The 25000-nt window shown below is 39.0% G+C and overlaps 1 protein-coding gene and 2 long non-coding RNA genes across 6 annotated transcripts in view; 2 read left to right on the plus strand and 1 right to left on the minus strand.

Moving 5' to 3' along the window:
- The window catches only part of LOC139808102 (UDP-glycosyltransferase UGT5-like), a 30732-nt gene extending 19042 nt beyond the window's left edge, over positions 1 to 11690 (plus strand). For both annotated transcript variants that reach the window (XM_071769750.1, XM_071769749.1), the window contains 3 exons: positions 5911 to 6133; positions 10719 to 10938; positions 11199 to 11690. In XM_071769750.1, the coding sequence (XP_071625851.1) occupies positions 5911 to 6133; positions 10719 to 10938; positions 11199 to 11493 (738 nt within the window). In that variant the 3' untranslated portion in view covers positions 11494 to 11690. The remainder of the gene's footprint in view (positions 1 to 5910; positions 6134 to 10718; positions 10939 to 11198) is intronic.
- Positions 11691 to 19509: 7819 nt separating this feature from the next.
- Positions 19510 to 23220, plus strand: LOC139808076 (uncharacterized). The gene is made up of 3 exons (XR_011730781.1): positions 19510 to 21412; positions 21648 to 21981; positions 22079 to 23220. It is a non-coding gene; the product is annotated as an uncharacterized lncRNA (long non-coding RNA).
- Positions 23221 to 23426: 206 nt separating this feature from the next.
- LOC139808078 (uncharacterized) overlaps positions 23427 to 25000 on the minus strand; it is a 68729-nt gene continuing 67155 nt past the window's right edge. For all 3 annotated transcript variants that reach the window (XR_011730782.1, XR_011730783.1, XR_011730784.1), the window contains 3 exons: positions 24762 to 25000; positions 23830 to 24177; positions 23427 to 23566 (listed from right to left, as the gene is read on the minus strand). The exon at positions 24762 to 25000 is cut by the window's right edge. This is a non-coding gene — a long non-coding RNA (uncharacterized lncRNA). The remainder of the gene's footprint in view (positions 23567 to 23829; positions 24178 to 24761) is intronic.

A 25000-nucleotide genomic window follows, 5' to 3' on the forward strand; every position in this document is an offset into this window, starting at 1 on the left:
TTCAAGTCAATTTATCCATTACTGTCTAGATACTACTTAATTACCAAAATAGAGCCCACATGTTCATTCACTGGGAAAAGGTTAGAAAATCACACCAGTGAATAGACATCATTATATTTAGCGTATTTTTACGAATTTACAGAAAAATGTTTGACAAAATAAAATATTGACTCTATCTTTACTTATATGATGCAATATTTACCTTCAAAAATCAATTATAACGCTTATTCAAACGTAAAATCGCAACCTCTCCAAAATTAACCTCTTATTAGCTTGCACGTCATAATCATAAAAATATTTCTCCTTAAGGGGATGCTGGAGCCGTCTGTTTTACCGGCATTTTTTGTCGGCACGTAGCGTCGTATTAATTTGACAGAATTAAAAATCCTTCTCCAGAATTGCAGTACATACATTAATGATTCGGGGGAACTCCGATTTTATATAGAAAACGAGAAAAAATTACGGAAGTACAGATTTCCTTATCCTACTTTTATCCCAATATGGCGTCTCGAGTTGCGGCGAGCTGTCAGCTCGTCACAAGATGTATTTCATATAAGAGATATACCATTGGTACGAACGCGAAAACAAGTTCCCCCGAATTGCACAACAAGAAAAACATCGATAAACCCTCCAAATCAAGATTTGGAAGCGTAATATAAAAGTATAATGACGATATGCATCGTGCGTATGTGTGCGTGCAATGTAGCGTGCTATCCTTGTCTATATCTTTGTCTATACAAGGACAGATATGGTCGGTGAGCACTTCTTTATCGACGCTGATCGAGTTCGGCTATGGCTCCAGCATCCCCTTAAGTCGACACTTTGTTTATAACCGTGACATTGATCTCAACGCCACCTGTTAATTTTTCTCTTAATTTTCATCACAAAATCATTTATCTTTGACCCATAATTTTTTTTATATTTAAAATATAAGTGATTTTGTTCATTCACTGGACCCCGTTCATTCACTGGCTGGTTTACCCTATTTCTAATTTTATTATATTTTTCAGTCTTTTCTACCCCTATTTTATATATAATTTTTTAAGATTTGGTTGATTAGACCCAGCTTTATACGCGATCAAAGGTCTATAATTTTGATCGCATATAAAGCTAAGTCTAATCAACCGAATTTAAAAGAATTATATATGAAATAGGGGTAGAAAAGATCGAAGTAAAAATTGTTTTTTGAGTTTTTGATGTTAATGTGTTGCTTATGTTCGAAAACATCAAATTTAAATTTTTTGAGGATCGGTTTTGAGGATCGGCTATCCATCAAATAACTTAGGGTAGATTGAGGCGAATATAAGTTTTAAGACAATTTTCTTTATTATATTTTATTTTAAACGAGCAATTTTATCGTGCTAATTAGTAATCCGATTTGCCTCGGTCTACCCTATACATTTTTTAGGCAGAAATCGGTAGCCCTTTCACTAATCTTCGCCAAATTCAAAACAACCTCCCTTTAATAATACCTTATATATAAGATTACATGTATGATTTGTACCTATTAGAAGTTGGCCCCCCACTTTTAGAATTAACATATTTTCACGGTTGTGCTGAATTGTGCTGGGTTTGTGCTATATTGTGCTCGAATATTATAACCATAATATGAAAAATACGAAAAAATAAAAAAAAATAATTTTTAGGTCAATCCCCTATTTTTCGTTTTTTTCAATTTTTTTGATTGTGCTGAGTTGTGCTAAGTTGTGCTAACATTGTGCTAAAATATTATTTTAAAAAAATTATAACAAAAAAAGTTACGATAAAAAAATATCGTAACTTTTTTTATTGTTATTTTTTTTTAAATAATATTTTAGCACAATGTTAGCACAACTTAGCACAACTCAGCACAATCAAAAAAATTGAAAAAAACGAAAAGTGGGGGGCTGATTTAAAAATTATTTTTAAGTTAGCCCCCCATTTTTCGTTTTTTTTAATTTTTTCGATTGTGCTGAGTTGTGCTAAGTTGTGCTAACATTGTGCAAAAATATTATTAAAAAAAAATAATAACAAAAAAGTTACGATAAAAAAATCATTTTTGGATATAATAATTTTTTTATCGTAACTCCTTCTGTTATTATTTTTTTTAAATAATATTTTAGCACAATGTTAGCACAACTTAGCACAACTCAGCACAATCAAAAAAATTGAAAAAAACGAAAAGTGGGGGGCTGATCTAAAAATTCGTTTTTTAAAATTTTTTTTCGTATTTTTCATATTATGGTTATAATATTCGAGCACAATATAGCACAAACCTAGCACAATTCAGCACAACCGTGAAAATATGTTAATTTTAAAAGTGGGGGGCTAACTTCTAATAGGTGATTTGTACACTTTTTAGGCAAAAATTGGTAACCCCTTCATCGATCATTGCCAAATTCAATACCAATTTATCTTTAATGATACTCTATCCATAAAAAAAGTGTGCAAATAGAAACTTGCACATTGCTTCTTCATAATTTTTAAGTGTGCAAGTAGAAACTTATACATTGCTTCCTCATAGTTTTTTAGTGTGCAAGTAGAAACTTGCACATTGCGCGGCTTCGCTCGCGACCTCATGGCTCTCATACGCGTAGCTTTTGCTATTTTGCTATTTAGTCTCTACTCAAAAAGAATAAATACCGGGTCAAAAAATAACATCACAGGAAGATTCGGTCAATTATTTCCCAAAAAATTGAAAAAATTTCGGATACCGGTTCCCAAAAAAATCGGTATCGAAAAACTATACACTCTATAACACTCCCCGGAAAATTCTACTCCTATTTTATATACTTTTGGTAAAAATTCGATCAAATGGTTTTCGAGATCATAGCAAACAAAGAAAAGGCTACAAACTCTGTCTTTTTATTATAATAGTAAAAATAATATTAAAGATAGTATAGAAAAATTTCGTAACCGATTTCCAAAAAGATACCGGTTCCCAAAAAGATTGGTAACAAAAAGCTATACAGTTTAGAGCATTCCCCGGGAAATTCTACCCCTGTTTTATATATAATTCTTTAAAATTCGATCAAATATTTCCCGAAAAATTCGAAAAACTTTTGATACCGGTTTCCAAAAAGATCGGTAACGAAAAATTATACACTTTATGGCACTCTCCTGGAATTTCCCAAAAAATTCGAAAAACTTCTAATACCGGTTTCCAAAAAGATCGGTAACAAAAAATTATACACTTTATGGCACTCCCCGGAAAATTCTACCCCTGTTTTATATACAATTCTTTAAAATTCGGTCAATTATTTCTCGAAAAATTAAAAAAAAAACCGGTTTCTAGAAAATCGGTAACAAAAAACTATACACATAATAACACTCCCCGGGAAATTCTATACAATTTTTTAAAATTTGATCAATTATTTCCCGAAAAATTCGAAAGACTTCTGATATCGGTTTCCAAAAAAATCGATAACGAAAAATTACAAACTTTATAGCATTCCCCAGGTAATTCTACCCCTGTTTTATATACAATTCCTTAAAATTCCGTCAATTATTTCTCGAAAAATTAGAGAAATTAAAAAAACCGGTTTCCAGAAAATCGGTAACAAAAAACTATACACACAGTGACACTCCCCGGGAAATTCTACCCCTATTTCATATACTTTTGGTAAAAATTCGGTCCATTGGTTTCCAAGATCATCGAGGACAAACAATCAAACCGACAAACTCTGTCTCTTTATAATAGTAGTATAGATTAGATATTGTCGTAGAAATGTTGACGAGTAACTTTTTTGGATTTTTTGAAAGCCTAGAACATAAAAATAACATAGAATGGACTTAAAAACCTCTCAGATGGCTGACAGCATTAGTAAAAAAATGATGATTGACGGAGAGTTAATTAATTTTTAGAAAAATTAGTTAATTACAAGCAAAAGATAAATATTGCAAGACATATTGCTAAACTTAACACTGCGTGGACTCCATGGGTTTTTAAGACACAGTCGACTTTTCATTTATAATTCTCCTCACGGGAATGAGAAAAAAAATGCAGTTCCGGCTTATGGAAGTAGAAATCACTTTTTGAAACCTTAACGATGATACATGAATTTTTACAGACTTTTTGTAACACAGAAACGCTTTTAAAAATCCTTTGGACTTAAGGTGATCCTAAAGCCGTGATCCTAGCCGGTTTTTTTCAGTTTTTTTCTTAGCACTAATCTTTTAATTGGCTTTATAGAAATGCAAAATTCTTGTCTAGAATTAAAGTACGCATCAAAATCTAGGTCATGGTGGTCAAATTTATATCGAAAACGAAAAAAAATTAATATTTTTTGTTAAACGTGACGACCACCACATATAAATTCGACCACCATGACCTAGATTTTGATGCGTACTTTAATTCTAGACAAGAATTTTGCATTTCTATAAAGCCAATTAAAAGATTAGTGCTAAGAAAAAAACTGAAAAAAACCGGCTAGGATCACGGCTTTAGGATCACCTTAAGGGGATGCTGGAGTGACGGCCGAACTTCCTCGATGTCGATAATGTCAACATTTTTAATTTTGTTTTCCCTATATCTGTCTTTGTCTAACAAAATGACATCTGTCTTTGTTCGATTGCTGGGCCATCTTTGGCTACACGCAATACTACTCATCATATCAACCTGCATGTGCTTTTGCATATATAAAAATTGGACACATATAACTTTTTTTCTAAACTTTTATCTTATCTAATTGCACGATATTGTTCTTAAATGTTTTTTCTAAGGGTGCTGTAATCTCATTTTGTATATATAAACTGCAGTATTTTTGTATTAAGCAAATATTGTCGTCAGTGACAGCTCTATGTGCAGAAATTTTTTTTTATATTTGATGTAAAATCGATTGCAGCACCCTCCGTTTTTGTGTGTACTTTAATTCTGTAAAAAAGTTTTTTCAATTTGGTAAAGCCAATTCAAAGTTTTATGTGTTCAAAAAAATGTCGGTAATTACTGCCACTACAGCATCCCCTTAAAAGTCTCAAGGTTTGCCAGGTGAGTGCTCCAAAAACACGGTGTCTGTGCAGTGTTAAGGGGGTATAACACCTTTGAGCATGAACTCTTTTCACGATTTGTTTTATCATATAAGGAATAGAGCAATCGAAAATCGGCTTTAAGGGGTCTTTTTATTATACATTGAAGATGTAAAAAAAATTGTTTTGTATATAAAATACACCCTGTCAAAAGAGGCCGTGTGCGTCACGGAGGTCCAGCTGGTGTACATGATTTCAGCTGACTGGTATGACCTAGAACAGAAATCCAAAAAAATTCTTAATCTGTGATAGATTGGCTATGGAAGTACGTAGCATTTTTTAAATTGGATTGTTAGTTTTTTTTTGGGAACCAATTTTATACACGATTTTTCAGTGTAAATTTGGACACTTTTGTTCAAATTAGTGTCAATTTCGCAAAAATCAATATTTTTCAAAAATCCTACGTACTTCCATAGCCAATCTATCACAGATTAAGAATTTTTTTGGATTTCTGTTCTAGGTCATACCAGTCAGCCGAAATCATGTACACCAGCTGGATTTCCGTGACGCACACGGCCTCTTTTGACAGGGTGTACAAACATGATTTTCTATACAAAAAAAATTTTTTTTACATCTTCAATGTACAATAAAAAGACCCCTTAAAGCCGATTTTCGATTGCTCTATTCCTTATATGTTAAAATAAATTGTGAAAAAGAGGTTAAATTTCATGCTCAAAGGTGTTATACCCCCTTAAAAACGTAAAAAATTTTTTATAATAATATTCTATTCATAACAATAACTTGTAAAAAAAATGTATGAATCTTATTCAAATTTTAATAATATAATTTCTGCCTAGATATAATCTATTTAAAAATCGGTTACTTATACGATTATATTTTTATATTTATTAAGATACATATTTTTGTACATTATTGATATGTTCATAGTTCATTATTATTTTGTAGGATATGCGCGTATTTCTTGACGGAGCAAAGAATGGAGCCATCGTAATATCGTTGGGAACAATTGTAAACTGGAAAAATGTCGGCCTAGACAAGATTAAAGCCGTTATACTTGCTCTGTCGAAACTGAAGCAACGAGTGCTGTGGAAGCTAGATATTGAAGTGCCATTTGAAATACCGGACAATGTAATGATTGTGAAATGGATGCCTCAAAGCGAAGTATTATGTACGTTTTCCAATTCCTAGAAAAATACGAGAAACATGCAGAGATATACAGGGTGTCCGGTTCTACTATAGTAGAAGGGCGCGGCGAGAAGAGATGTCCCATTTCCAAATATTTGCAAATTTCGCAAAATGGTAGAGGACTTTTCTACTCGGTTTAACTTATCACTCTACTTGCGTACAAGAGGTCCGGCGATTATTACCGGACCCTCTGTATATATTTTTGTAACATTTGTTTAATTGACTATATATTATATATATTGCTTTATATTCTTTTATCAACGTAAAACATTCTTTTAAATAAGTTTTAGCTCTCTTTTGTTTTATTTCATACTTTTTCGCAACTATTATATTCTAAACAAAAAAAATTTTAATTTTTAATTATTACAAATATATAAATATATATTATAATTTCTTTATAATAAGAGAATAGTTATTATTACCATATAAAATTTGTTTTTTGTTTCAAAATTATGTACAGGCAACAAAATTGTTAATTGAAAAGTTTATCACCATATTAGTTTAATCGGGACATATACGGCTAACGAAATATTTAAGAGTTAATATTTATTATAATATATTATATAAATTTTATTGCAACATATATATATTGCGCAATATATATGTTGCAATAAAATTTATTAAATTTATTTATTAAAAATTTATAAATATGTGAAAGCAGCAACTTATCCTACATATAACATAATTCACTTAAAATTGATTGACCTATGAACAATATCATTTGTTAATTTTTTTAATTTTTATTTATTTTTATTTATTATATATTTTTTTATATAAAAATCCTGACCGTCTTCTAACGTACTTTTTTTTTTAAATTACGTACATTTTTTTAAACAAAAATTGGAAACCTTTTTATTATTAACATGTTTCTTTAGTTTATATTAATTTATACTTATTTTTATTTATTAGACAGACAGACAAACAGTCGGTTTTTATGTTATAATATGATTTTTTTATATAAAAAGCATTTTTTTTGTCTTTGCAGCTTCCTCTATTTCATAATTTAGTGCTGTTCTTAGCAGTAGATCATCCTGATCGTCTTTTAACGTACTTTCTTTTTTAAATCACGTACATTTTTTAAAACAAAAATTGGAAACTTTTTTATATTATTAGCAATTTTTTTAATTCTATTTTATATAAAATTCTTTAAGATTCGGTCAATTAATTCCCGAAAAATTGGAAAAATTTTTGATAGCGGCTTCCAAAAAGATCGGTAACGAAAAATTATACAATTTATAGCACTCCCCGGAAAGTTCTACCACTGGTCCTGCAAAATTTAAAAAATTTCTGATACCGGTTTCCAAAAAGATCGGTAACGAAAAATGTACCCCTACTTCATATACAATTCTTTACGATTCGGTCAATTAATTCCCGAAAAATTGGAAAAAATTTCTGATACCGGCTTCCAAAAAGATTGGTAACGAAAAATTATACACATCATGGCACTCCCCGAAAAATTCTACCTCTGTTTTATATACTTTTGGTAAAAATTCGGTCTATTAACGAATAAGTAATTCGCAGACAGACGGACGGACAGACAGACAAACAATCGGGTTTTATATTATAGTTCTAGCTGGTTACCCGGGCTTCGCCCCGGAGGACATATGTAATAAGACACATAAATAGTCTCTCTCTGTCTCTGTCTCTGTCTCTGTCTCTGTCTCTGTCTCTGTCTCTGTCTCTGTCTCTGTCTCTGTCTCTGTCTCTGTCTCTGTCTCTGTCTCTGTCTCTGTCTCTGTCTCTGTCTCTGTCTCTGTCTCTGTCTCTGTCTCTCTCTCTCTGTCTCTGTCTCTGTCTCTTTCTCTGTCTCTGTCTCTGTCTCTGTCTCTGTCTCTGTCTCTGTCTCTGCCTCTGCCTCTGTCTCTGTCTCTGTCTCTCTCTCTGTCTCTGTCTCTGTCTCTCTCTCTCTCTCTCTCTTTCTCTCTCTCTCTCTCTCTCTCCCCTCCCCCCTTTTTCTGGAAAATTTTGTACCAGATTTCCAAAAAGGTACCGGTTCCCAAAAAGATCGGTAACAAAAAACTATACAGTTTATAGCACTCTTCGGGAAATTCTACCTTTGTTTTATATACAATTCTTTAAAATTTGATCAATTATTTCCCGAAAAATTCGTCAAACTTCTGATACCAGTTTCCAAAAAAATCGGTAACAAAAAATTATATACTTTATAGCACTTTCCGAGAAATTCTACCCCTGTTTTATATACAATTCTTTGAGGTTCGGTCATTTGAAACCGGTTTCCAAAAAGATCAATAACAAAAAATAGTACACTTTATAGCACTCCCCGGGAAATTCCACTCCTACTTCATGTATAATTCTTTGAGATTCAATCAATTATTTCCCGAAAAATTGGAAAAATTAAAAAAACCGGTTTCCAAAAAGATTGGTAACAAAAACTGTACACATTATGGCAATCCCCGGAAAATTCTACCCCTACTTCATATACAATTGTTAGGTCCCGAGGGAGAGGGTGTAGCAAGGAACCGAAGTAACCTTTATGATTCGTTTATTCTTCCCTACTGTTCACTACAGAGACGGGAAGTATATATGTATGTCCGAGTTCGCAAGAGCTCGCGTACGACGTGCTGCCCGAGATGGCCGGTGCACGCACACTGCCCCCTGCGCGAGATCGGCGCGTCCCGCCCCAACATCTCCCCTCTTAAAAGACTACCACTGGGTGTACGATTTAGCTTTGGGATCCAAGACAAGTCTTCGTGGCTGGACTCTCTGACGGATGGGCCTGGTCGGCGTATCGTCCGGGGCTGTTTCCAATTCGGGTTCGTGGTCTTCTTGTGGGGGAGCCGGAGGGCTGAACCGAGGTTTTGGCGGGGCCCGATCCAGGTTAGGCTCATGGAAGATCCAATCGTCCGAGGCCGAGGAGTTTGGAACTCCCGGGGCGTCTCCCGGGGTGTCGCCCCTCTCCCAAATGTGGTTGATGTGACGCTCGACCGACCTGCCGTTGTCCAGGTGTACTCGATAGCGTGAATCGGATAGAACGTTTTTAATATAACCTTGTTCGCGTTTGTCTTTCAGAGCGACGACGACCCGCTCCACGTTTGAGAGTTCTCGGGCGGGTTCCGTGGTGTTGATCAAACTGTTGTCGCATTTTGTGCTGCTTTTGACCGAGGTCGGTCGGGGGAACGGTTGGTCTGGTAGTCTCGGAATAAGTTTGGAGAAAGGTGAGATGATTCTTCTTCCAAAAAATAGTTCCGCCGGGGATTTTCCCTCTGGGGCTGAGGAACACGGGGTATATCTGTAACTGTACAGAAAGTTCTGGAGTTCTTTCTTCCAATTGGTTGTGTCTTTGGCGATGGCCCTTTTGATTGAGTCGATCATTCTTTTCGCTTGGCCATTGGATTGGGGGTGGTTGACAGCGGATAAGATATGTGTATTGCATTTCTTTGCAGAATTTCGCGAAGATGTCTGCAGTGAATTGTGTTCCGTGGTCACTGATCAGGACCTCAGGAGGTCCTTTACTTTTAAGCGCCCCATTTTAATCTTGGTGTTTCTTAAAAGCTGGAGCAAAAAAATTACTTTTGCAAGCAAAAAGTAGTAAAAAATGGTGCAAATTACAAATTTGCACTTGGCTTCCTCATAGAGAAAGTGACGTCTTAAGATGCTAATACAGCCCTCTGATTGGCTGATGACGCCTTAAGACTATACTTAAGACGATCTTGAATATAAGACCCGACTATGAATACCAGTCTTAAAGAATTATATAAATAGAAATAGAAAAGACTGAAGAATATAACAAATAAAAAATAGACCGATATCTTAAAATTTACAGAAGTTAAAGCTATTACAGACATTTTTCTAAAAATTAGGGACCTTTGATCGCGTATAAAGCTGAGTCTATCAACCAAATCTTAAAGAATTATATATGAAATAGCGGTAGAAAAGACTGAAAAATATAATAAAATTAGAAATAGATCGATATCTCCAAATTTGCGGAAATTAAAGCATAAACAAACATTTCTGCAAAAATTCAAAATTTTATTAAAAAAGAACCCTTTGATTATTAGCAATTTTTATTAATTCTATTATATTCTTCAGTTTTTTTCTACCCCTATTTTATATATAATTCGTTAAGATTTGGTTGATTAGTTATGGAGTTATAGAAATTTCGGTAAATTTGGCACATCACACACACATACACACATACACACATATACACATACACATACATACATACATACATACAGACATTTTTTTAAATTGCAATTTTTCGACGTTTTAGAACATTCTGAACACATTCAGAAAAACAAAAAAAAAATTTTTTTTTTACGAAAACAAAGCTTCCTCTATGAGGAAGCAAAATTAGAAAAACCGGTTTCCAGAAAATCGGTAACGAAAAACTATATACTTTATGGCACTCCCCGGGAAATTCTACCCCTATTTCATGTACTCGTGGTAAAAATTCGGTCCACTAACGAATGAGTAGTTCGCGGACAGACGGACGGACGGACGGACGGACAGACAAACAGTCGCGTTTTATATAATAGTAATGATAATATGAAGTATGATAGTAGGTATGATATGATATCTTTATGTTTACATTTTTTTATGTTTAGCTCATAAAAATGTAAGAGCAATCTGGACGCACGGTGGTCTTCTGAGTACGCAGGAAGCTATTTGGAAAGGTGTACCAATGATCGTAATGCCATTTTTTATGGATCAAAAATCTAACACAAGAATATTAGTAGCTAAAGGTGTTGGCATATACTTGGACATTAAAACTTTGTCCACGCAATCTTTATTACACGCAATTGAAGAAGTACTTTACAATGAAAGGTATTATATTTCGATTATGTTTCAATAATTATTATTTAAGTAGTAAATATTAACAATTTAGCTACATTACAAGTAATGTTTAAACTCTAATGTTTATTATAGTATAGTCGATTTAAAAATTCCTGTAAAAACAATTGGTTACAAAATAATAAATTATAAAATTTTGCTTTTTTGTTTATGTATTTTGTCATATTTGGCTATTCCTTTAATTAATATGCGTAATGTTTTTCATCATTAAAAGTAATACCTTTTTTGTACAGTTATACGAGAAACATGAAACGATTATCCAGCGAATTGCGGGATCGGCCAATACCGCCATTAGATTTAGCTGTTTGGAGCATTGAATACACCGTCCGCCATCCAAATGGAACTTTAGTAACGTCGCTGAGATCTCAGAGCTGGATGGAACAAAATCTGATTGATGTCTACGCATTTTTGTTCCTTAATTTCTTTATAATATTGTTAAGTATATTCTTTGTAATAAAGCTATTAATTAATTTTTATTATAATTATATGTACACCGCATCTAAATTACACAAGAACAAACAAGCGTAAGTCGTAGAAACATTAACTAGCTTTGGGTGCAGTTGCTGCATATAATGTTAATGTAAAGAATAAGTAAATATAACGCAAATATAGAAAACGTCGTATTAATTGCATTTATATTGTAATTAATAATAAATTATGTTATACTGGTGAATTGTGTAAATTAAATCGAGATTATGATAAATATTAAAACATTTGATAAAATATTTTTTATGTACATATGTATAAAAGCTCCTCTCTGACATTAAATAAAATAACACATTATTGTGTAGAAATATTTTTATTTAAACATTTACGCAAATGTAAATATTTTTTAGAATTCTATTAACTTGAATGTAAGGAGACATATGTCCGTTTGTTTAAATAATGGGTTAATATCCATAAAAGGTCAAACCTCACCAATGACTTTGACCTTGACATATGTTGTCAAGGTCATCATCCTGAGTGACCTTCAAAAGGTTTTGGCCGGCGGTCGTTATTTATTAAAAAGTTATTAATGAAAGAAGTTTGAGAAATATAGCAGTTAGGCTGTTCTTCCGAACTTTCTAAATCTGAATCAGTGAATAGTCACTGATATTAGTGTAAAATATGCCACTTTTCATGAATCAGTGGCATACTTTACACTGTCATCAGTATATAACTATTCACTGATTCAGATTTAGAGAGAAAACGTTCATGCTCCGATTTAGGTCAAACTTTGTAAATAGGTTCCTTTTACATAAAAAAGACATACACCAAAAGGATTTTTAGCGACTCAAAAGTTAAGTAATTTTTTAAACATTTTTAACCTACTGCCTCCATGCATACACTTTCCACGCAAGACGAGTTGCTACATGAGTTTACAACTTTCTACGCGTGGAAAGTCCACGCATGTACTTTGCAAGGCACAATATGTATCTAGTTTAACGGTAGTAGAGTCCCCCGCAGGAGGGTGGAACCTACTGCCTCCACGCACACACTTTCCACGCGAGACGAGTTGCTACATGGATTTACAACTTTTCACGCGTGGACCCTTATAAAAAAGTACACTCAACTTTGATGGTTAACACCCAAATTTGAGTGTTAACACTAAACTTACGCTTAAATTTGAAAGTTAACACTCAAATTTGGGCGTAAGTTTAGTGTTTGTCATCAAAGTTAAGTGTCAACACTTAAATTTAGGTGTAGATTGAGTGTTGACTATTAAGGTTTAGGTAAGTTGTGGGTTCAATCCTCAATGATGAGTGTATATTGGGAGTTTATTCTCAATGATAAGTGTAAGTTGGGGATTAAGCCTCAATGTTTAGTGTAGGTTGGAGATTGATCCTCATCGTTGAATAATATGTTGGTTTGATGTTAGCAGGGTGTTAACCTTTAGTGTCCGTCTACAATAGATGTTTTAAGCCCTAAGCCTTAAGAACTTAACCAATCACAGTCAATTATTCTTCTCAAATTCAATTGTGATTGAACAATTTCTTAAGGGCTTAAAACACCTATTGTAGACGGGCACTTAATGTTCTATGTCGATTTAATCAGTGTCGCCATGATCACTTTATCGTTGGGTGTCGTTTAAATGTTATTGTGTTAATCTTCGTTAAGTGTCAATTGACGGCTTGGTTTATTGGAAAAGTGTTTTAGATAAAAGTTGAAAAGTTTGAAGGAGGCCAATAGACGATCTTATTGGATTTTGGATCCAGGGGCCCGATTCTCTAACAAGAAACGTATGCGCAAACTCTGCTCTAACAGAAAGGCTGCAAATTGATTTGTTATCGCACAGTTTTTAGCCAATAAGCTTGCAGCTTTTCTGTTAGAGCAAAGTTTACGCATACGTTTGTCGTTAGAGAATCGGGCCCCAGAGCCTGTATTGAATCCAATAGGGCTTAAGTCAAATTTTTTAAATAAAAACCCTTATTTTTTATTGTACCATCTTTTTCTATTAACTAATTTGGACAACTTTTGTTTGAAAAATTCTTTTATTTGCCTAATTCTTTTTGAGATATTCAAGAAAAACTAGGTAATTTTTTCAATTTTTAGTTTGTGATATCTTGATGATTGTTTGCCAGAGAAAAAGTGGTACAAAAGACTTTTTAACTTAATTTTATTTCAAAAATGTGCTGTTGCAATAGTATACTCCAATTTTTTTTTATATTTGTGTATGCAATTTTTTGGAGTGTTTACAAATATTTAAAAAAATTGGAGTGCTATTGCAACAGCAATAGTTTTGTATACCACTTTTTCCTCTGGCAAACAATTATCAAGATATCATAAGCTAAATATTAAAAAAGTTACCAAGTTTTTCTTGAATATTTCAAAAAATATTCGGCAAATAAAAAAATGTTTCAAACAAAAGTTGTTCAAATTTATTAGTAAAGAAAAATGATACAATAAAAAAATAAGGGTTTTTATTTAAAAAATTTGATTTGGGCTCAATACAGACCCCGGATCTAAAATCTAATAAAATCGTCTACTACGGTCTCCTTCAAACCCTTCAACTTTTATCTGAAATACTTTTCCAATAAACCAATACTTTTTGAGGTAATTGATGGAAATAATTGGCACACGAAATAGAACCTTATTCTATCTATATATATAAAGGAAGATGTCCTGACTGACTGACTCACTCACTGACTGACTCACTCATCAACGCCCAGCCCAAACTCGTGAACCAAATTTTTACCATTTTTTTTTACATGGGAGAAATCTACTACTGGAATCCCCGCGGTGCAACCAGTCACGAGGTCCATTCGGGGAGCGCCCGGGTTTCCCCGAGCAACCAGTCCTGGACCCCGATCGGGGAGCACCCCGTAGGTCTCAACTAGTAGCTCCTCCGAAGAGGGGAAGACCCCCCGGGGTGGGACAGGGGAGTGCCGGATTCCATGAGCGCGGGATCCAATCCCGCTCCCATAGCCAACCGGCTAAAACTCCCATGAGTGACCCTAACACTGTGCCATGCTGGGGGGCCCCGGGAAACGCAATGATCACATCCGTGAGCCACCCCGCACTTCGCCCTTAAGGGCGTGTCGCGATTCCTAATTTGTGACGGATGAGTGTCACCACGCTTATCAACCACCCCTACTTCCGGGGTTGCTTGCGCAGCGGACGAGCAGTTATCGCCCGTCCCCCGGGCGAGCAGGGGAAGAGCCATAAACTCCTCCCCCCCCTCGGGCCTTCTTAAGGGGCAGGCGAGATCCGTGTCCCCGAGGTAAGGCCTAAGCCCCCCTGAGAATCCACGGCCCCCTGCCCGCGCAGACCGAGGGGAGCGCTTGTGGCAGGAACCCCTTGGGAATCCCACCCGAGCCCCCGTCGGCCCGCCTCCTCCCTCTCCACCGACCTGCTCGGCACCAAATATGGCGGCAAGGGGGCGGATCCCCTTCTCCCCCCGCAGGGGGAAAAGGAGTCCGGTCGTCCCCCTCGGACCGCTCTCAGGACTAGTCTCAGAACTCCATTCCGGTCCGTGTATAACAGGCCCCTGTCCTTGCAATAGTCCCGGATGATCAAAATTAAATAGGCGGGGACCCCAAACCTAGCCAGGGCCTCCCCTATAATCGGCCAAGGGAGAGAGTTGAACGCGTTTATCACGTCAAAGGAGACGCTGAGGACAACTTTCCCCCCTCTATCTCGGCCTCCGTCCGGGAAAGGACGCGCTTGATCGCGTCGATGGTCGACCTTTCGGTACGGAAGCCGAATTGATCATCAGAGATCCCTCCTTCTGCCCTTTGGGACAGGTGCTGGACGAGGCGTTCGGCTATGATTTTCTCAAAAATCTTGCCGTCCTCGTCCTCGACCTCGAAACTCCACAGCGAGGACTTCGCGTTAAAGTCCCCCGCGACCAACACCCGGCCGGACGAGCATCCTCGGACACAGTCGTCTAGTTTTACTAAGAATTGCTCGTACACGGCACGGGTCTATCTTGGTGGGGCGTATACACCGATGACGGAGATGGGCCCACAGTTCACCCGCACGTAACCCTCCCTGGCTCCTTTTGGGACGCACGGGGGGGGCGTCGGCAGCGTCCTTTACGTTATCGCGACGGAGTCCCTCCGGTCCCCCGCCCAACATGGGTGGTTTCTTGGAACACGGTAAGGCTCCGCCGCGATCCCCAATCCACCCGCGCTCCGCCATTGTTTGGCAGAACAGGTCCTGCGCTGCGCGGGCGTGGTTGAGATTGGCTTGGAGAACTTGTAGGGCCATTACAAATACCCTATCAAGTCCTCCTCTGTCTCTCTCTCTTTCTGTGAGTCAGCGCTGTTCGCGGAATTCTCCTCCGTGTCTTTTTGTGAATCGACGTCAGAGTCCGTCGGCTCCTCCACCACCTCCATTCCTGACGAAGGAACCTCCTCCGTTTCCTCGCTCGTTTCCGCCGCGTGTGGTGACAACGTGGTGATAAAGTCTTCGTCTCCCCGCGCGTTCCTGCTACCGGTGATGGGGGAATCTCCGTTATCCCCTTCAAACCCATCTCAGGTGGTGGAAGGATCTCCATCTTATCCGTTGATCCACCATTTTGCAGAGTTAACAATTTCTCCCCGGCAGGTTTCCGGGGAGCCCGCGTTCTCTTTTCCTTTGGGGGGGCCATGTTCCCGGCCACCAGCCTGCCTTCGTGGGTTACCTTGAACCCGGTAACTCCCAGGTTGCTCGCGATCATCGTCTTTGGCTTAGGCACCAATTTGGCCATGGATTTCTTCTCCTCTCCTTCCTTGTCCACAGCTCCCTTTCTTTTTCCTCTGTGGCTACCTGCACATAAAGTCCCGCCGATCCGATGATCGTGGGGCATTCCTTTGCTTTCGCAAATTGCGCATTTTATCGGTGCCTCGCACACCCTCGCCGCGTGGCCCGTTTCTCCGCATCTATAACAGGCCCCCGTTCTATCCGCTTCATTGCGGCACGTCGCCCGGGTGTGGCCCTGTTCCAGACATCTATAACACTGGAGTGTCTCTTCTCCCATCGCAACCTTTGCGTTAGACCACTCCAGTGCCAGCCTTCCGTCCTTCGACAGGGAGTTGGCCGCCGCCAACGGGCATCTCGCCACCACGGTGCACAGTCCGTTCCCCATGGGGCCGACTGCGACTCCCGCTACGTGCGTCCCCCCCCTGGTAGCAAGGGTCTCCCTTATTTCGTCCTCACCCACCGAGTCCTCGAACCCGCTAAGGCGTAGGTTCCCTGGTTTGAGTCCACTAGAGCCGTGGAATTTTTTCCGAAAGCTGCGCCCCTCCGTGCAAGATTGAGGCCTTTGTGCGGAGAAAACTGGGCTCCGTCTTTCGGAAAGAGACGTTAAGCCGTTGGTCCAAAGGGTTAAAGTGAATACTGGTCCGCTGTCATTGTTGGGCGACCTATCCTTACCCCCTCCTTGTCTGCCAGGACTTCCGCCATTTTGGCCGTCAGAGCGTCGGCCTTTTTAACACTGCTGGCTTGAGATCTCCAGGCTTAGGGCTCCCGTGGCGGTCCTCTTGACGTTAGGGGTCTTTTCTATACCGACCTCCTCGAGTTTTATTCTCCCCCTAACGATGCCCATGTACTCACCGTAGTGATCTTCTGGGCACGTTAGGACAACCGCGTTTGTCCTGGGGACTCTCCTTCTTGCCTTCTTCCTCTCCTTCTGGGAGGGCGCGACAACGAACCTCCGCTCTTGGGTTTCTTCCCCGGTTCGGGCTCTGGCTGTTTTTTGCTGTTGCCCTTCCCGGCACCCCCTTCTTTCTGCCAACGACCTGTGCCCACGTTCCTTCCGCGGATCCGGCGCTGGTCTCTGCTTTTTCCCCCCTTGGTATACCCCCCCCCTGTGCTCGGCTTTACGTCCAAACAGCAGGACGACATGCTGCGGATCCTGGCAGGCATCCTACATCTAGGTAACGTAAATATAAGCAGTTGCGTGAGCAAGGACGCGAAGGACGGCGAGGTGGATAGCGAGTCCAGCTACATTTCGCCGTCGGACCGGCATCTACTCATTCTTTCCGAGCTGCTGGGCGTCGAGGTGAACGCGATGCGCAAGTGGCTGTGCCATCGGAAGATCGTCTCGACACGAGAGGTCTTTCTGAAGCCTATGACCGTGGAGCAGGCGAACGGGGCGCGAAACGCTCTGGCCAAGCATATCTATGCCGAGCTCTTCAACTAGATCGTGACCAACATCAACAGCTCACTGCAGTCACTCAGTCAGCCGCACTGTTTCATCGGCGTACTGGACATTTACGGCTTCGAAACGTTTGAGATAAACTCGTTTGAACAGTTCTGCATCAACTACGCGAATGAGAAGCTCCAACAGCAGTTTAATCAGCACGTCTTCAAGCTGTCCTGAGGACTCGCGACTCGCTCGCGGTCCATGTGGGAACCGGGGCAGGAGAAGCTTTCTGCCTCAGTACCTGCGGCTGTCCTTCTGTCACGGCCGATGTGGGAACGGGGGCAGAGTTTTGCCAGGGTACCTGCGACCGCGCTATGTTTGCGGTCGACGTGGGAACGGGCCGCCTTGGACCTAGTTGTAGGACCCTTCTTCTTCTTTCCCTTAACCATTTCCACTTTCCCTGCCGCTGCCATGGGCATCCCGCTTTTGGCTGTTCGGAAGGCGCTTTCTCTCCTGCTCCTTTCCCCAACTTCTTGGAGCTGAGGTTGTTCATTAACAACTCCTTTAGCTCCCGGATCTCCCCCCTTACTTCATCCCTGAATGTTGCGAGGCGTTCCTCCACCCCTGGCCCATCTTCCTACTGGATGACGCCGGGTTTATGGCCCTCGTTGCGGGTATCTTCGGTTCTATAACCTTCTTTTTACCCTGCACCGAAGGTCTGAGTATGGGTGGCAAGCCTTCCTCCACCAGACCCCGGAGGACCTTGTCCCTCGAGTTTCCTTCCGACCCTGGTTTTTCTGGTCTTACCTCCGGCTCCACCTCCATGTCGCCAGCAGGTATCGTCCTATCCTCCGTCCAACGGTGGGTCTCCTTGTCCGAAGAGGATGCTGGCAGGACTATCTTCCTCTTTTTTGCCGTTCTCCCTTCCGTTCTTAGTGGAGAACCGTTCCCATTTTCTCTGCACCCTGCTCGTTTCCGCTGCCGCTCTATCTCACTCCTCAGCTCCTGCAACTCCTTCTGTTGCTGAACCCTTGCTTCATGGAGGGCTGCGAGTTTCCTCTCTTGTGATGCGAGTTTCTCCCGCATTTTTTGCATCTCGGCGTCCCTCCTGTAGCCCAACGCCGGATCCTCGTACCTTTGGGCGAGCAACCTTATCGCGGCCGAGATCGTAGCTGCCGACTTATTAAGCTTGCCCCTGTACACACCATTCAGCGAGCGGATGTGGATTCTTTGGGATCGGATTTGTCATATACAGTCTATGAACCACCCGCACAACCATTTTCAAGTGGATCCGGTCAATTGTCAGTAGTTTGCGGTGCGTAAATGCAGTTTCTGGCCACCATATTGGATTATCATCCCAAATTTCGATCACCCAGCTACTGATTCGTGGTCAACCTACTATTAACTCTAACACAGGTCATTTTAGAGTTGTTTTAATCACGATTTTCTTCGTTTTCTAATAGTTTCATTGAAACCGTTAATGGATTTCAGATGTTTTGGTCGCCATTTTAGTACCGCCACATTAAATTCTGCAAAGTTGCACACGGTTTTCGATAGCTCTTACTCATAGCTACCTCTAGGCGCAAAATAGTTTTTCTGCGATGAAAACAATTATGGGCAGGCCGGTGGCCCGGTTGACAAATTTTGCCCCATATATATGCCATACGCCTTTCGAAAGCTCTTTTCAAGACAAACATTTTCCGCCCTTAGTCATTAAAATCCGTCCATACCAATTTTGGACAGATAAGGGGTAAAAGTGACGTAGTTTGTCCCATATATATATATATATATATGTTTGTCTTGAAAAGAGCTTTCAAAAGGCGTATGGCATATATGCGCAATTCAACATGGCGTCATAGTTATGGCTGCTTAAAGGGATAAATTCAAAATTTCAGATTCAACATGACGCCATGTTGAATTGCGCATATATGCCACACACCTTTCGAAAACTCTTTTCAAGACAAACATTTTCCGCCCTTAGTCATTAAAATCCGTCCATACAAATTTTGGACAGATGGGGGGTAAAAGTGACGCGGATTGTCCTTGCAACCGCGCGCTTCAGGGGCGAGTTCGGAAACGATCCGACAAGCATGCTCGATGGAGAAGATACCGACTGAGGGGACGAAGGCGACGATCGGTAACGTGAGACACCCAAACCATAGTAACCTACAGAAGCAATGGGCCAGAGGACCACCCCGCGTACCTGGCGCACGAGTGTGCGATGTCAAATTTACCGACGGAGTAAGGTTCCCGAAAAGGGCACCGACTTCGGGAACAAGGACGCCCGACAAATTGGGTGAAACCTGGGACACAGCCCCAAAGGGTTCGCGTCATGACCCGGTGAAATCCCCGGGAAACGCACCTTGTCCGAGGAGAGAGGGGTCCGACGGACTCGCCAGGACCGGAGGAACCTCTCCAGAGGGTCGGCACCAATGTCCGGTGAAATCCCGGCGAAACGCATTTTCGCCAGGAATTCATCTATCCGATAGTCTCACCAGGACCTGGGACACCCTCCCAGGGGATCGGCGTCAAGGTCAGACGAGTTCCCCGGGAAACGCATCTTCCCCGGGAACAAACAACGAAATCCGTCACGAGAGGTCCTGGGACACCCGCCTAGGGGGTCGACGTCGTGCTCCGACGAAATCTCCGGAAAACGCGTCATCTCCAGGAACAGTGGCCCGGAGAGGTAATACCAGCTCCCGAGAAATCCAGCCAGAGGGTCGGCGTCAACGGCCGACGACACCGACGTCACCCGGACGTCATCCACAAGAAGAACACCCAAATTCACCATCAGGGGCATCTCCGAGGAAATGCGCAAGGGTCGGCGTTGTCCGCGTCGAGAAATTTCCGCGAGTGGAAACCTGGTGCAGCGGTACCAAGGAAGGAAGGTTCTCGCACTGCGTTGCGCGTGGAAATTTCCACGGGAACCTTCTAGAACGGGCGTAAATGGAAGATGCGCAAAAGGGCACGCGAGAGGGTGGTGAAAATCATCGTGTTTTCGCATGATCGCGCCAGATGTGCCGGCCGCGAACAATGGACAATCGAGAAAGTTCGAGGAGTAGGAGCGATCCGGCATAAGTGGGGAGCCCAAGCGAGAGCGACCGCTCGAGGCAGTCTCTCGGGTATAGCCGTGGCGAACACACTCGTACGATCGGCATACGCGTTATACTTTACAACCGAGAACTCCCGCGTACTATCGCGTTAAATTACTCGTCTTAACAATAGCGAGGGGCAATTAATTGCCAAATACAATCGAGTGTTAGCAACAATACGCGAGTTGAAATTCGGATACATTGTTAATTAACGGAAGTGCATATCAAGTATATATCAACCACGGGCATTGAGTCACGCGGATACGGAATATTGTGCGGACATTATTAATCATTGTATTTAACCACCGAATACTCGTTCGTTAATTCTGCGCACGAACATTGTATGATAGAGTGATGATCACGGCCGAGTGCGTGATCATAGTACAACAATCACGGGGCACAAAGTCCTCCGATCGGAATAATTATCTGGAGTAAAAGCATCGTATCGACTAAATAAATAAGCCGAAATACGCAATTTGAACAATTGTGCAACTTTATTAAAATAAAGCGACATCCACACCGAGGCGAAAAACTCGCGTTGTGAGACACCTTTACGATATTGTGAAACGGCCTGTTATGTTGAAATGATGATCTGGAATTAAAGATTAATTAATTCTGAAACAAATTCTCCTGATTAATTATAAAAAAATTATCAATACTTACCTTCTACTTATCTTGTCCTTCGGCGATGATCCAACGTTGGCCAGCGGCAATCCGGTATGCGATGTAAAGCGAGGATCCGGGGAAGCAGAGCAGCAACAGCAGCGATCCATCCGAGGCGGGAACCTGAAAGAAAAGAAGCGAATTAGTACGTAATTAAAACATAATTATCGGGACTTAAGGCTGGTTTATAATAGCCGTAACCGTTAACCTAGGCCGGTGCCGTAGAGGCCGTCACCGTAATCTGTTAAAAGGACGGTTTATAATAGTTCAGTTGACGTAGCTGTTAACGGTCGCAGTCACACCGTAAAACGCATAACCTATAAGTAACATTTTTTTATATAAATAAATTTAAATTAAAACAATGGATTTTTGTCCAACAGAAACGATGGATTCATCAGAAATTATTGGGTGTGGAATGTTTATAACAATTCTGGGGCTAGCATACGTTGCATATAAAGACGCACCGTTGACTAACAAAATAAGGAGAAAACGCCGTTGGAGTGTACGTCCAATTAATCAAAAAAGGAAGGACACAGGACATTTTCATAATTTATTTAAAGATATGGCGACAGTAGATAATGAACAATTTATTAAATATACAAGAATGTCGCAGACCAATTTCTATAAATTGTTAGGACTTATACAACACAAATTAGTAAAATGGAGCAGACGTGAGCCTATAAGTCCGGAACATAGGCTAGTTATTACATTATTGTAAGTGATAAAATCTTTTAATTTTTATAATGTTTTGTACAGAATTATATATATTAGTTTTGATGTAAAGAATAATGTAGAATTTATATTATTGCAGCTATTTGTCTCAAGGCTGCAGTATGCAAGTAGTTGCGTGGTCCTTTTTGATTGGAAAAACTACTGTAATAATAAAGGAAACTTGTGAAGCAATATGGGATTTCTTAGTCCCATATATTGCAAACAACCAACAGTCGAAGAATGGAAAGAGAAAGCGAACGAGTTTTACAAACAATGGAATCTCCCTAACTGTTGTGGTGCAGTCGATGGAAAACATATAACAATTCAGGCACCAAAAAAATCAGGAAGTGCTTTTTTTAATTATAAAAAAACATTCAGCATCGTCCTCATGGCCGTTTGTGATGCTGACTACATATTTACACTTGTAGACATCGGAGCATATGGCTCGCAAAGTGATGGCGGAGTATTTTCGGAGTCAGCCTTCGGCCGAGGATTGGACTCCGGTAAGATAAAATTACCAGCAAGTACACCATTACCGAACACAGATAAGGATTTTCCATATTATTTTGTTGGAGATGAGGTTTTTCCTCTAAAACCATATATTCTAAGACCTTATCCGGGAAGGAATTTAAATCAAGAAAAACAAATCTTCAATTACCGATTATCAAGAGCAAGGAGAACAATAGAAAATTCATTTGGTATTTTAGCATCGAGGTGGAGAATCTTGCGAAATAATATCATTGCCGAAGTTGATAATGTAGAAAGGATTACCGCTGCTACGATATGTTTACATAATTTTCTGCGCATTTCTGAAAAGAATGACGAACAGCTAGTATATTGTCCTTCAAATTTTTCTGACACTGTTCGAGATAATGGTCATATTAATGAAGGCTTATTTCGACAAGAACAATTAGATAATAGTTTTCAAAGATTAGGACGCATGGGTTCGAATAATCCATCAAGATCAATGATTGCTCTACGTGACAGCATGGCACATTATCTTTCGCACGAAGGGGCAGTTTCTTGGCAGTGGGCACATATTTTAAGAGGATCCAGACCGGAGTGACATTGATAAGATATATATTTAACCAATTTCATTAATTGTCTATATTTAATATAATTAGTTTTGTAAAACAGATCTAATAAAATAATTAGACTTAGAATAGTAATAAAAATTGTACAACACAAGTTTGGGATAAAACAATTTATTTTTATATTAAATTATATATGTATTACTGTGTATATTTGGCAATTACTTGCATGATTTCTATTTTGCAATGTATCAAATTTTTATTGTCTAAATTTTTCAAGTCAGCATATATGGAATTACAAAAATTTTTCAAAGAATTATCTTCCGCAGTCAAAGTGTTTCTTTCAGTTACAAATTTTTTAAAAATATCTACGGCTTCATCCATTTTGACTTGGATAGATGCTTTATTTGAGGAACCTTTGTCAGTCGGAGTAGTGGATCTGGAGCGCGAGCGTTTTACTGCAGGTGATTGAGTGCTTTCTCTTGAAGTGCGGTCTAGAGTTTCTCTTGAAGTCTCGTCCATCGATATTGATACGTCTTCAAAATCCTTATGTGTACCTGGAAATTTAATTAGTATTATTTTAAATGTATTATTACTATGTTTATAATTAAAACAAATTATTTTAATATTTAAAAAAAGTAAACAATTAGTGTAGTTTGAAGAATCAATCATCAGCTGTATAAAATCACTCTCTACGACACTTTATACATTTCAATGTAAAACATTTATAATTGCTACAACCGAAAGTGTCTATTATAATAGTATCTATAAAACCAAAGACTTAAAGAAAATTACAAAATTTTGAAATAAAATTGCAAACCAGTTTGATCGTCCAGATGTTCCACATATTCTTTTAATGTTTCATCAAGGTACTCAATATCTTCATAGGTTACTTCTTCATCAACATTGTAGTTCTGAGTCGAATTTTGAGGATCTTTGGCAGAGGAGTCATTTGGCATAGAACATGTAGAATCCTCAGTGTCGTTGCATGGTGACTCGACGTTACCAAATGTCTTTCGTCGTTTTACATGTTCGTGTAAAAATGCCAAATTTTTCATTAATGGCCATTCTTTCTGATCCGATGCTCCTGATCCTGATCGTATTAATTTGCATCGTTCTTTTGAAAATCGATTTCGTAAGGCAATCCAACGATCTCTACATTCAGAACCTAAATAAAAATTATAATTATTTAATACTGTAATACTTCATCAAGTATATCTGTATTTATATAATTTTATATGCGACATATATTTAGCGTACTTCAAGTAATTGAAAATGATAAAAAAATGTGTTAAAAAGGCTCAAATAATTAAAATTTAAAATTACATAAATTAATTATTACAAAACGTAAATTGTATTAAGTGTATAAAGATTGTATTCTTTGTTAAATTTTAACTTTGTTATTTTGTAAATTTTTTTTCGTATCATATACATTTGAAGAAGGCCTGATGTAGGCAGAAACGTTTGTTATTGTTTTTTTTTTTTTTATAATATGCATTATTTGAATTAATAACTGTCTCTCTAGCTCTCGTAGGCTCTCCAGCTCTTTATCTTTTTAAAATTTAATTGAAAATGGTATAAATGTGATTGTAAATCAGTCATTTATCAGAATTCAAACTTTCTATATCTTGTTTAATAAAATAATCCAACTTTTTATTTGCGTATACAAAACAAACAGAAATTTAGGAAAAATTTTGATGTTGGTATTTCTATGATAATTAATATTTATCAAATATATTATAATATACTCACTTGATGCTTTCAATTTGTTACCAATAAATTGCCAAGAATTTTCTACGACATTTCTGTCTTTGTAATCTTTTTCTTTCTTGTCGTATAAATGCCGAAATTGTTCGACCCAGAAAATTAAATCCACGTCATTTATCATTGTATCACGTATTTTTTTCTTTTTTGGAGGTGTTCTCTCCACTGAAAGAAACTCAATGCCTTCAACCTCCTATATCACGTATGTCAAAATTAAGGTTATGTGT

This window comes from Temnothorax longispinosus, chromosome 2, assembly GCF_030848805.1.
Source record: "Temnothorax longispinosus isolate EJ_2023e chromosome 2, Tlon_JGU_v1, whole genome shotgun sequence".
NCBI classification, from domain to species: domain Eukaryota; kingdom Metazoa; phylum Arthropoda; class Insecta; order Hymenoptera; family Formicidae; genus Temnothorax; species Temnothorax longispinosus.